Source organism: Tupaia chinensis, unplaced genomic scaffold (assembly GCF_000334495.1).
Source record: "Tupaia chinensis unplaced genomic scaffold, TupChi_1.0 Scaffold000131_1, whole genome shotgun sequence".
Lineage (NCBI taxonomy): Eukaryota > Metazoa > Chordata > Mammalia > Scandentia > Tupaiidae > Tupaia > Tupaia belangeri.
In genome coordinates, this window is record NW_006159600.1 from 742,396 (window position 1) to 754,771 (window position 12,376).

Sequence of the window (12,376 nt, forward strand, 5' to 3'; positions counted from 1 at the left end):
CAGAGGGCGGCCCCCGGCCCCTGTTCTGCAGAAAGGGGGCTCTGAGACAGAAGGTGGTCCATGAAGTCAAGAGCCACAAGTTCACCGCCCGCTTCTTCAAGCAGCCGACCTTCTGCAGCCACTGCACCGACTTCATCTGGTGAGGGCGGCAGGCGGGCAGGGGCAGGGCAGGGGGCCGGGCGGGTCAGAGAGGAGGGGGCCAGGGCGAGGGAGGGCGCTGGGAGTGCAGGTCCCTGCCACAACACCCCCCCTCCAGGGATGAGGAAGGAGGGCTGGTAGCCTGGACTGCGGGGGTTTCGGGATGCGGGGCTGGACCCCCGGCCTGAGGAAGGAGGGGCTGGGCCAGAATTGGGGTTGTAGGAAGAGGAGGTGGCCGGAGCTCAGACACTTGGGCCCCGCGGGAGGGACAAGGTCGGAGGAGGGGGGTGAGGCAGGCCTCGCCTGGCTCTCAGCGGAGGGGGCCCAGACACCCCTCCTGCGCTGACCAGGGTCCGACTCTTCCAGGGGCATCGGAAAGCAGGGCCTGCAATGTCAAGGTAAGAGGCGGGGCCTGGACCCCTGGGCTCCTGGGGAGGGTGGAGGCCGGCCCGCAGCTGAGGCTGCTCCACACACGTGTTCTCTGGTCCCCAGAGAGGCGCGGGGGAGCCGGGGCGGGGGGTGTGGCAGAGACACAGCCTGCGGTGGGGAGGGAGCTTGATGGCAGGGCCACCGCGGAGGTGGTGCTGGGGGCCCCTCCCTTGGCCGGCTCCAGGTGGGGACAGATATTTGGAGAATCTGTTTCCATGGGAACAGAGAGATTTGGAAAAAGGGGAGCCGAAGGGGGAGGGGGCTGGAGTTGCAAAGTCAGAGCCCCCCCACCCCAAGCTGCCATCTCCATGACGACACCAACAGTCCTCCGCAGGGCCAGGCCGCCGGGTGGGGTCACCGATGGGCGGGTGGGGGCCGGCAGGCAGTGCTGGGGGGCGGGAGTTGGGGGAGAGTCCTGAGGCACCAGCTGCTTCAGCTAACAGAGTGAGTCAGGGCAGGGGGTGGCTGGCAGCACCCCCAGACTCACTTCGGCCGCTCTGTGTCTGAGGGTGTTTCCGTGTCTTGGCTCTTGGAAGCTGGCTGCCTCTCTCCTTGCCCTCCTGTCTATCGGTGGAACCTGCCTGCCCTGCTCTGTGTCCCCCAGGGGCTGCGTGTACACACAGGACTCTGTGATCTGTCTCCCTCTCTGTGTCTCGCCCCAGGTCAAGGTCTCTCTCTGACTTTCTCTCTGTTGCGCTCTGTTGGAATTCTTCCTCTCTGTTGGAGTCTGTCTTCCCAGTTTTCTGTCTGGTGGGTCTCTCTGGATTTACCCATGTCCCTCTGTCTCTGTGTCTCTCTGACTTTCCCTTTCAGTCTGCAGCTTTGTGGTCCATCGGCGATGCCACGAATTTGTGACCTTCGAGTGCCCAGGCGCTGGCAAGGGCCCCCAGACAGACGTGAGTGTCCGGACACCTGGTTCTCCCTCCTCAGGCCGCGCCCCGCCCTCACCCCCTCGGCGTCCGTCCCAATTTCTCCTGCTATTTTTAAGGCTGGGAGGGGAGGGGGTTGGAGAGATAGGGAAGCTCCTCTGGCCCAGATTTCTTGCCCTTGACCTGGAAAGGGGGAATCAGAGGGGGACTGAGACTGGCTGGGACGCAGGTGGGGCAGGAGGAGGCAGGGGTGAAGGGAGAGATGGGCACCGGGAGAGCTGTGCTGAGATCCGGGCAGAGGTCTTCCGACTGAGGGCTGAGGAAGGAAGGCAGGAACCGCAAGGCTGGCATCGATCCTGAAGCAAGGGTGCATGAGACTCTCAGAGAGGGACAGAGATACAGGGACAGAGACCAAGACCCAGACAGAGAGATCAGAGCGCGAAGAGAAATGGAACAGAGAAGTGACACAGGGAATAAGGGGGGTCCAGAGATACTGAGACGGACACAGAAGCTCAGAAAGACAGAGGCGTAGACACCCGGAGAGAGACGAGTAAGAATGGCGGCTATGAGGATGGCACGAGAACTGGGGACCCAGAGAGACCCTGCATTGCACACACATGTGCGCATGTGCAGACCTCCGTGTAGTCACATGCACGTATGCATGTGCAGAGCGCCCATGTAATCACACACGTGCACGTGCAGACCTCCTGTGTACTTACACATGTGCGCATGTGCAGACCTCCATGTAATCACACACATGTGTGCATGTGCAGAGCACCCATGTAATCACACATGTGCACGTGCAGACCTCCCATGTAATCACACACAGGTGGACATGCAGATCTCCTATGTATGATCTCACACTTGATGTGCAGACCTCTCATGCAATCACACATGTGTGCATGTGCAGACATCTTATACATGTGCATGTACAGAGCTCCCGTGTGATCACAGACTTGTACATGCCCAGACCTCCCATGTAACCACACACACATGTGCATGTACAGGCCTCCCGTGTAACCACACACATGTCCATGTGCAGACCTCCCATGTAACCACACATGTGTGCATGTACAGACCTCCCGTGTAATCACACACATACATGTGCAGACCTCCCATGTAATCACGTGTGTGTGCACATGAGACCTCTTGTGTAATCACACATGTGCATTTGCAGGCCTCCCATGTAATCACACATGTGCATGTACAGACCTCCCGTGCAATCACACACATATGCATGTGAGACCTCCCATGTAATCACACACATGCACGTGCAGACCTCCCGTGCAATCACACATGTGTGCATGTGAGACCTCCTGTATAATCACACACATGCATGTACAGACTTTCTGTGCAATCACACATGTATATATGTGCAGACCTCCCGTGTAGTCACACATACATGTGGATTCGAGTACACTCCCCCATTCAGCCCCATCTCTCTTGCCACATCAAGGACTCGTAAGAACTGTTGTCCTGGAACTGTCACCCTGGGTGCCCATCCCTGTCCTTCTTCACGTTCTCTGTGAGCCTCAGTTTCCTGCCCTCCATCATGGGGTGATGACCTAGCGCTGATTGACACGGTGGCCAATGATGGAGATGTCCTCTAGGTGTGCTGTCCAGTGGGATGACAGGGCCAGCCCCACACAGCCAGGGAGCCTTTGGAACAGGACTCCAAAGCACATTGATTCAAAGGGACTGAATTTAGGCATCCTCACGCGCTGAGTGCCGCTGAGCGGACGGCACGTCCAGACATCTCCAGGCTCGTTTTTGTTGTGTGTGTGTGTGTGTGTGTAACATGGGCACATGGGCTTGCCGTGTGCAAGAGAGGCTAGAGGGAAAGTGAGAAATCACCCCAGAGAGAATGGCCATGATGCCGTCCGTGGTCATCCATTCTCCTCTCAGAAGTCTGGGCATGCACACACATGTGCCCAGTGTGATTTTCAAGCTTCTGGGTCCAGGACTCGTACTGCGGTGGACCTTGTGGGAATCCCACACCCTAACCACCACACCACCTGCTGGCTCTCCCCAGGCTTGTTTTGACTGTTCAGTGAGGTCAGGTGGGTTAAGCGTTTTGTTCAGGGTTTGGCACAAGTTTGGAGACATTTTTACGAGGGGCAGATGGAGAAAGGAACCGAGACCCTCGGAGGTCAGGAGGCGTCCTTCCAGCTTGTCAGGTGAAGATAGATGAGGTTTACACAGAAGACGCGATTTCACGGAACAAGGGCTGGGTCTTCAAAAAGTTGGTCAAAAATGTACATTGTGGAAAGACCACGCATGGCTTTCCAAATCTTTTTGCACCGAAATAACCTCGTACGTTAACTCCATTTTCCACACGTGTTTTGAAGTCCCCATGTGCACTGAGCACCGCCATTTGCCAACACCTACATACATTTCCACGTCCGTCCCCCGCGTGTCTGCCCCGCGGCGCGGCTCAGTTTACAGAGCGGTGCAGCAGGAACCAGCGCCTCTGTCTGCAGTATGGACCCGGGGCCGCGCAGCAGCTCACCAGGTCAGGCTGCCCCATCTGAGCAGAAGCTCCTGAAAAATATCTGGGCTGGAGTCCCGGTGCCACGTTCTGGTTCCGTGACCCTCCCCAAGCTCATGTACCTCTGTGCCGTTCTGGAATTTTCCATCTGTAAAATGGAGACTGTAGCCAAACCTCCTGTGGGGCATTTTGACGAGTCAGCAGGACAGGCTGGCCGGGGGGCACAGTGGCAGCAGGTGCCTCAGGCAGTGCTGGGTGCACAGGGTCCCCAGGAAAGATGGCAGGTCCACTTCCCTGGGGACCTGTGTGAGCAGGGCACCTAACACCGGCTGCTGTGAGGGATTGCGGCCTGAGACCCTGCCGCTCCATCAAGAATCTTTCCCTGTCTCTCAAGAAATGAATGAATATACTTAAAGAAAATACTTGGGTGGTATCCGGTACATAGCAAGAGCCAAAATATTATTTATGATTGTTGGCAGAAGTACCACTGGCTTTCAGTTTTGTGTATTTATTATCACTACTGCTATTGTCAGGGGCCGGGTGTGCTCACCAGAGAGGGCGGAAACGCCTGCCCAGTGCAGTCCCTTCCTCACCCCCCACCCTGTCAGGACCTGGGCACACATGCACCTGTGCCTGGCGTGCTTCCCAGCCACTGGGGCTGGGACTTGGGACCCACGGCTGGCTATGTGGGATCCGGATCCCTTAACCACTAGGTGCTTGGGGCCAGTGCTTTATTATTATTATTATTATTATTTTAAATTGTGAGAGGTTGTGTGCTCTAGCTGGAGAGAGACAGGGAGAGGAGGAAAGCACCCCCAGTGGGCTGTGGTCACGCCCCGGTCCTTCTCCATCCTGTCAGGATTCAGGGCACGCCTGCACATAGGCTAGGAGTATTTTTTAAGCTTTCTGGGCAAGGACTCAAACCATGGTCGGTCATATGGGACCAGTTGCCCTAACCACTGTTATGGGGCCTGTCCCTATTCTTATTATTTTAAAATATTTATTTAATTTTATTTCTTATCATTGTATTTTTATTTTCTAATTTACTGTAGAGAGAAAGAGAGAAGGAAAATGAGAAAGCAAGCCTCTAGATCTGGAATTTGGAATTCGGTCGGTGCCTTAACCACCACGCCACCTGCTGGCCCCAGTATTGTTACCTTTTAAAGTTTCTTTTATTTAGGTTTTCTGTTTGTTTGATGAGGGAGCGGTACCCTTGACAGGATCTCCTATGCCTTGATCCTCCCCCCTAGCCTCCCGGCCAGCCAGGATGACGGGTGCACGCCCGGCCACTGCATGTATGCCCAGGTCCACCTGGCATCTGACTGCAATATTGCACGGCGGTGCCCCCAAATGATCATCAACGAGGAGACAGTCAGATTGTGGGGAGGCGAGCTTTCCTCTGCATCAGCTGTTTTTCTTTTCTTCCTAATCCTTTTCATCTTATGAGTAACACGGACCGGGCTTCGGAAGCGCTAAGGGCTTGGCAAGCACGCTTCATGTAGGTATCTCCAGACCCTGCTGAGGGAGGGCTCACGGTCCGCACTTTATGGAAGGGAAACCGAGGCTAAGTAAGCAAGGGGGAGACCAGAGGCGGGCAGTGGCAGTTAAAATCTGGGCCCAAAGTTATCTCAGGGAGAAGAATAGCAATAGCGCTCAGTGGCCCAGGCACCCCGCAGAGGCCTTCACAGATCCCATCAGAGTGCTGCTGGAGCGCTTTGAGTCAGGGTCAGCTGAAGCTCTGTAAGGCCGGGAGCGCTGGAACTGAGCGGCAGCCTCCCCAGTACATATTCAAGATAGAACCCCACCAAAATGCAAGTCCAACGATGGCGCAAATGTTTACTCTATAACAGTTTCCTTCGATGCAATCTTGAAAAAGGCAGATAAATTGTTTAACAGCCGGATGTTGCTTCGGGGAGGGGAGGGGACAGAAGTGTGTGTGTGTGTGGGGGGGGGGCAGTGCTTTCCCATGTCCTAAATTCATGCTTAACCGGACTCTGGGAATTTAGCATTGCTTCAAGATACAGATGGTTTATTTCCTCTTGACAGTGGAGGATGCTGACTCCAAACTGGGAACACCTTGCCTCGAGTCGCAGCTGGGAAGTGGCCTAGCTCGCATTTAAACTCCGGGCTGCGCGCGGCCGTGCACTCGCCAGCAGTAAGCGCCCAGTAATGCCAGCACGGAGAGTGGCAGCCCCTGCTCGCCGCGCCCGGCCTGCTGGGTTTCACAGGGCTGCGCTCCCGCGGGCTCCTGGGTGCCCGGATGTACTCAGGGTCAGAGTCTCCAGCCCACCTGGGGCTCAGAGAAGGCAGACCGCGCGGTGCGCAGGCACTGACGGAGGCTACTAGTGACTCATCGGGGGTCAGGGTGGCCCTGAGTCCTCAGAGGACACTCCGTGGGAGGCGTGTGGTGCAGGTGGGGACGAGGGGACGGCGGAGGCCCGCCCCTTTCATGTTCTGCTCAAACGCTGAGTTGTGCAGAGGCCTTCCCCGACCTCTGTGATCTGCGCTTCAGTCCCCACCCTCCAGCGTCTGCGTCCCTACGGCATTTTCCCCAGAGCACCGACTCACATCCGTCCTACAGTGTGCTTTAAGTCTGTGTTCTGTCTCCCTTCACTAAAAAGTAAAGCCCCATATGTCCAGGAATTCTTTAAATAATTCTTTAATTTTATTTATTATTAGTATTTTAAATTTTGCTATAGGACACATGTGCTCACCAGAGGGAGAGAACATGAGAAAGCCAGCCTCCAGGTCCCGGACTCGATTTATGGGCGACAATGTAGGCGTCCAGCACCCTAACCACCATGCCACCTGCTGGCCCCTGTCCAGAATTTCTAAAGTGACTTGCTCAGTGTGGGGGGCCTGTACCCCAACCGTGCCTGGCAGGCCATAGGTGCTAAATAGCAGCTGCAGAGCGAATGAAGAGTAGCAGAAGACCGAGCGAGCAAAGTGGAAGGGCGAGAAGTTAAATGGCCCCTCTCCCAGGGCTTGACGACCTGCCTTCCCACACCCCTAAGGCTGCTTCTCTGCACCCAGGACCCCCGGAACAAGCACAAGTTCCGCCTGCACACCTACAGCAGCCCCACCTTCTGCGACCACTGCGGCTCCCTGCTTTACGGGCTGGTGCACCAGGGCATGAAGTGCTCGTGTGAGTGCCGCGCTGGCTGCTGCAGCTGCTGGGACCCTTTCAGAAGTCCCAGTGTCTGAGATCCGGGTAACGCCTGGGATGGGATCTGCGGTGGGGGCAGGGCCTGCAGTGCTACCCCCAGTTACGTCTCCCCAGGCTGCGAGATGAACGTGCACCGGCGCTGTGTGCGCAGCGTGCCTTCCCTGTGCGGTGTGGACCACACGGAGCGCCGTGGGCGCCTGCAGCTGGAAATCCGGGCTCCGACCGCGGATGAGATCCACATCACGGGTGAGGCCCGGCACCTTTCTCCCCCGAGGCTGGACTGAGGGAGGAGCCCTAAGGGGAGGCCACGCCCTCGATAGAGAGGCGTCACGCCCCCTCCGGAGGCTGAGTTCGCCAAGCCGCGCCCCTTCTCGCTCAAAGCCCCGCCTCCAGTCTTGCCTCTTGCAACTTGCAGCGCCTCTTAGAGGCCGTACCAGGTATCCGGACCCCGAGACTCGGGGGAGGCTTGGCGTTACTGCTGGGGACATGGCCAGAATCCAGATCCTGGGTCCTAACGGAAGGGGGCTCTGGGTCTGATTTCTGGGTCACTGGTTGGAGAGCGGCTCGTGTCCTGCCTCTGGGTTCTGGGGAGGCAAGAGGTCATGAAAAGGAGGCGGAGAGCTCGGGATTCCCGCGCTGAAGCCTCCTTCTTGACCTCTCATGCTGTTGATCCCCATCTCCCCCCTCAGTCGGTGAGGCCCGAAACCTCATTCCAATGGACCCTAACGGTCTGTCCGATCCCTACGTGAAACTGAAGCTCATCCCAGACCCTCGGAACCTAACGAAACAGAAGACCCGGACGGTGAAAGCCACGCTAAACCCTGTGTGGAACGAGACCTTCGTGTTGTGAGCCTTGGGTGCAGGGGAGGCTCTGATGGCACCGGAGAATGACCCAGGGGCCCTGGGGGCCTGCAGGAGCCCAGAGAGCAGCTGGTGGGGGGTGTTACGTTAGAGGGAACCCTTCCGTAAGGGCAGTAGGTGGGGCTGGGAGAAGGGAAGGGAGTGAGGGAGAGGGCTGGAGACAGAGACAGAGACAGAGACAGAGGGACCTCTGCTTTCAAGGCTTGGGATGCCTTCCACTACCAGGTGAGGCAGAGAGCCAGGAAGGAGACAGAGCAGGAGAGAGAAACAGAGACAGAGATTCAGAGCATAGACAGACAGACGGACAGCTGGAGAGCTGGAGGGAGGGACAGGTGGAGAGAGGGACAAAGACCAAAGAGAAGAGAGGTTCAGAAAAAGGGCCCAGAGGGGGACAGAGAACAGGGTAGGGGTGCAGAAAGAGATGGGCAGGCAGAGGCAGTTCCCCGGGGAGAAAGGACCGGAAACGGGGGCAGACACCCAAAGAGAGGCAGAGAGGGTCTCTGAAGAAGAGGCCCAGCCCTAAGAGGCATGGGCAGAAGGAGAGGAGGGGGAAGGATGGCAAAGAGGGGACAGGGGGCTGGCAGGGCAGGCGGGAGGGTGGAGACTTGGAGAGAGAGATCTGAGGGGGAGACCTGGGCTGGGATGGGGAGGCCCGGGAGGGCAGGAGAGCCACAGGGGAGCCCTGCAGGCCCAGGCCTATGGCTGGGCGGGCTCAGAGGCCGGAAGGCGCCTAACCCAGTCTAGCAGGGAGCACCCAGGGACCCGGGGGTGGGGCAGCAGGCGCTCAGCCCTCACCCCCACCTTTCTGCAGCAACTTGAAGCCAGGGGATGTGGAGCGCAGGCTCAGCGTGGAGGTGTGGGACTGGGACCGGACCTCCCGCAACGACTTCATGGGCGCCATGTCCTTCGGAGTCTCAGAGCTGCTCAAGGCGCCTGTGGATGGCTGGTGAGGAGTGGGGCTGGGCTGGGGTGCTTAGGTGTTGCCATCTCCAGCCTGCGCCTCTGTTCCTTGGGCAAGGGCCTTCCCCTCTCTCCCCGCACACACACACACCCTCCTCCCTGCCCGTCCTCCTCTCCCCCTGCGCCCTCCTCTTCTCCCTTCTCTCTCCTGCCTCCTGGTCCTCCTCTAACTCTTCCTCCTCCCCTATCTCCCTCTGTCTCTATCTCTGCGTCCATCTCCCCGTCTTTCTCCTCCCGCTGGCTGTCTTCATCCCGTGGGTGCCCGTCCCCGGCCTTGCCCTCCCTGGTGCCCGGTCCGGCAGGTACAAGTTACTGAACCAGGAGGAGGGCGAGTATTACAACGTGCCAGTGGCGGACGCGGACAACTGCAGCCTTCTCCAGAAGTTCGAGGTACGGGCGACCGCCACCGGCCTCCCCAGGCAGCCCAGCCCAGCCCCACGGCCTCCTCCCTGGTCCTAGGATGGTGGTTTTCAGAAGACCCTAGGGCTCCTTCCTCTGCACCTCTGCCTCCGGGGGTCCAGCACCAGGGTCTGATGGGACTCAGTCCCCATCCATCCCCACGCCTGGCCGTGCTGCAGGGCCGTTGCCTGCCCCTGTGGGGACTGACGCTGGCTCTCTTCCCCCCAGGCCTGCAACTACCCCCTGGAACTGTACGAGGTGAGTAGAGGCTGGAGCATGGAGGGTCAGCTCCTCTCCTCCGCCCGCCCCCTCTGTCTTGGCCTTCCGCTGTGCTCGGGTCGCACTCGGGTGCTGGCCGAGTAACCCTAGCCCTCCGACGCCTGACCCTCCAGCAACTCCTCAAGGTAGGGACATGGCTACTGCCACGGGTGCTTATGACCCAGAGAGGGACTCAATGAGAGGTGGCCCAGCACTGAAGAGGCCTGGAGGAGGCCTGGGCAAGTGTGGTCAGCAAGGCGTCCCTGAGGAGGTGACGCCGAACTCACCCTGGAGTTGTTCCGAAAGCCCCGAGACCTTCCCGCCATGCTCTCGCGCATGCATGCACACGCCCTTTCCTGGCATCTCCGTGGGGCTGGCCATGCCCGGGGCTCCTCTTCTACAGAGGAGGAGGTGACAGGTACACATCCTTAGCAGAGAGCCCTGCTGACAGTGCAGCTAGCCTTCAAAAGAGGGATGCCAGGCGTGCAGGCCAGGCAGCTTCCTGCAGAGGTGACCCTGCAGGTCAGCCCTGCCGGTGCAGGGCAGGGGTGTGCTCTCTGCCCTTTCCTCTCGCCAGAACGTCCAGAGATCGCCTCTGCCTGCAGGGCCGCTTCTGGTCTCTCAGGGCACATGCGTGGGGACGTCAGAGTCCACGGGAAAATGGAACTAAACTGAAACCTGAGGTTTTCCTGGTGTGAAAAGAAATTGAAATCTATGCATAGGTTTTTGTACAAAGGATTATTTGGGACTAGCACTTGGTGTAATGGCTGTCTCTGGGCTCCCACGCAGTCGACCATGGTTTGAGTCCCGGGCCCGGTGGCTTAAACTCACACCGGGTGCATGTGCGTGCGTGCCCAAGATGCCAAGAGGAGAAGGGATTGCGGCGTGGCCATCCCCCCTGGGGGGTGATTTCTCACTTTCTGTCTCCATGTACGCGCCCTATAGCAAAAATCTCTCCAAAAAAAACTATTTTACTTAACTTTAATGAATGAATGAATTAATTAAAATTTGATCAGAGAGGGCCAGAGTGAGAGAGAAGGAAAGTGAGAAAGCAAGCCACCTGCGGTCAGCCATGTGGGAGTCTAGCGCCTTAACCACCATGCCCCTATGCACAGTTTGTTAATTAGTACAGGTGTGTGCACTCGCCAGAGAGAGACAGAGAGTGAGCCGGAAAGCACCACCTAATGGGGCGTGGTCACATTTCTATCCTCCTCCATCTCTCCAGCCTGCTGGGATTTGGGGCACGTATACAGGCACACTCAGCATGGTTTCCAAGCTACTGAGCCAGGATTTGAACCACGGTCAGCCATGTAGGATTTGGCTCCCTTTAACCACTAGGCCACAGGGCCAGCCCATGTATGTATGTATGTATGTGTATATATATATATATATTTAATTTGCTGTAGATTGTGTGTGCTCTCTGGAGAGAGGCAGAGAGGGAAAGTGGGAAATCCCTCCAGGGGATGGCCACGCTGCGATCCCTTCTCCTCTTGGGATTCTGGGCATGCATTCACATGTGCCCAGCATTTTTTAAACATTTATTTATCTATTGATGTGTTGTGATTTTTCAAGCTGCTGGGTTTGGGACTCAAACTGTGGTCAGCTGTGTGGGAATGCGGCACCTTAACCAGCATGCCACATGTGTTTCAAGCCACTGTGTCCAGGACTTGAACCACACAGTCAGTCATGTGGGATCCAGTGCCTTACCCTCCACATCTCCTGCAGGCCCTCTTTGTTCATTTTTAAATGATGCGCATTTGCCATTAAAATTCTTCTTTATTTATTATTCATTTCTATTTTTCAATATTCTATCTGACACATGTGCCCACCGGAGAGGGACGGGGCGGGGGTGGAGAGTGAGTAAGCAAGCTGCCAGGTCTGGGGCTCAGACTGCAGAAGACCATGCAGGAGTCCAGTGCCTTAACCACCACTCTACATGCTGGCCTGCCATTCCAGATGTGAAGGCCTCTCATATACAGCAGGGAATAAAACGAACCTAAACAGAATAAGCGAGTGCAGGAAGCTGTGCTAGCAGGTGGGAGACCCCGGAGGAGAGTGGCCACTGGGCGGCTCCGAGCGCTGGGTGGGCGCCTCTTCAGCTGGGTCACGCAGGACGTCCGCACTGAGGAAGCAATTGCTGGGCAGTAGCCAGGGAGGTGAGAGCGAGCATGAAGACACCTGGGAGAAGAGCCCTCCAGGGGGAGGGAAGGCCCGGGCTAGGAGTGGACCAGGGCCCCAGGAGCAGCCGGAAGCCGGGACGCTGGAGTCTGAGTGGGCGGGCTGTCTCAGCACTCACCCCAGCGAGCTGGGAAGCCATGGGGCGTCTGAGTGGAAGGGTGGCCTGGATGACCTAGGTCTTAGCGAGGTGACTGGCTCTGGTAGAGGGTGGGCAGGGAGGGAAGGTGGGAGCTGGGAGAAGGCTGGTGTGAGGCCCAGGCTGGGGCGGGTGTGCTCGAGGTCTGTCCAGCGTCCTCTTACTGGGCGGGCCCTGCTGTGCACCATGCAGACCCAGGAGGCGTTGGAGCCATGTTTTGTGGCTGTTGGCTGGTCACAGTCTGGGGAAGGGGAAGTCTCTGGGACCAGCAGATGGTGTAATGGTTACATTAACCACGGTTCGAGTCCTGGACCTGGTGACTTAAAACACGCCGGGCGCATGTGGCTGCGTGCCCAAGATCCCGAGAGGAGAATGGAGGAGAGGGGATTGTGGCGTGGCCATCCTCTGGGGGGTGATTTCTCGCTTTCTGTCTCTCTGGCAAGCACACACACTCTACAACAAAAATATCTAAAAAAAAAAAAAAAAAAAAAAAA

General features: G+C 57.5%; 1 protein-coding gene across 1 annotated transcript in view; it reads left to right on the forward strand.

Moving 5' to 3' along the window:
- PRKCG (protein kinase C gamma) overlaps positions 1 to 12,376 on the forward strand; it is a 31,440-nt gene that overhangs the window by 4,331 nt on the left and 14,733 nt on the right. Inside the window, exons 4-12 of the mRNA XM_006144758.1 lie at positions 4 to 139; positions 505 to 536; positions 1,381 to 1,463; positions 6,958 to 7,069; positions 7,205 to 7,336; positions 7,780 to 7,936; positions 8,763 to 8,897; positions 9,214 to 9,301; positions 9,539 to 9,568. Of these exons, the coding sequence (XP_006144820.1) occupies positions 4 to 139; positions 505 to 536; positions 1,381 to 1,463; positions 6,958 to 7,069; positions 7,205 to 7,336; positions 7,780 to 7,936; positions 8,763 to 8,897; positions 9,214 to 9,301; positions 9,539 to 9,568 (905 nt within the window). The remainder of the gene's footprint in view (positions 1 to 3; positions 140 to 504; positions 537 to 1,380; positions 1,464 to 6,957; positions 7,070 to 7,204; positions 7,337 to 7,779; positions 7,937 to 8,762; positions 8,898 to 9,213; positions 9,302 to 9,538; positions 9,569 to 12,376) is intronic.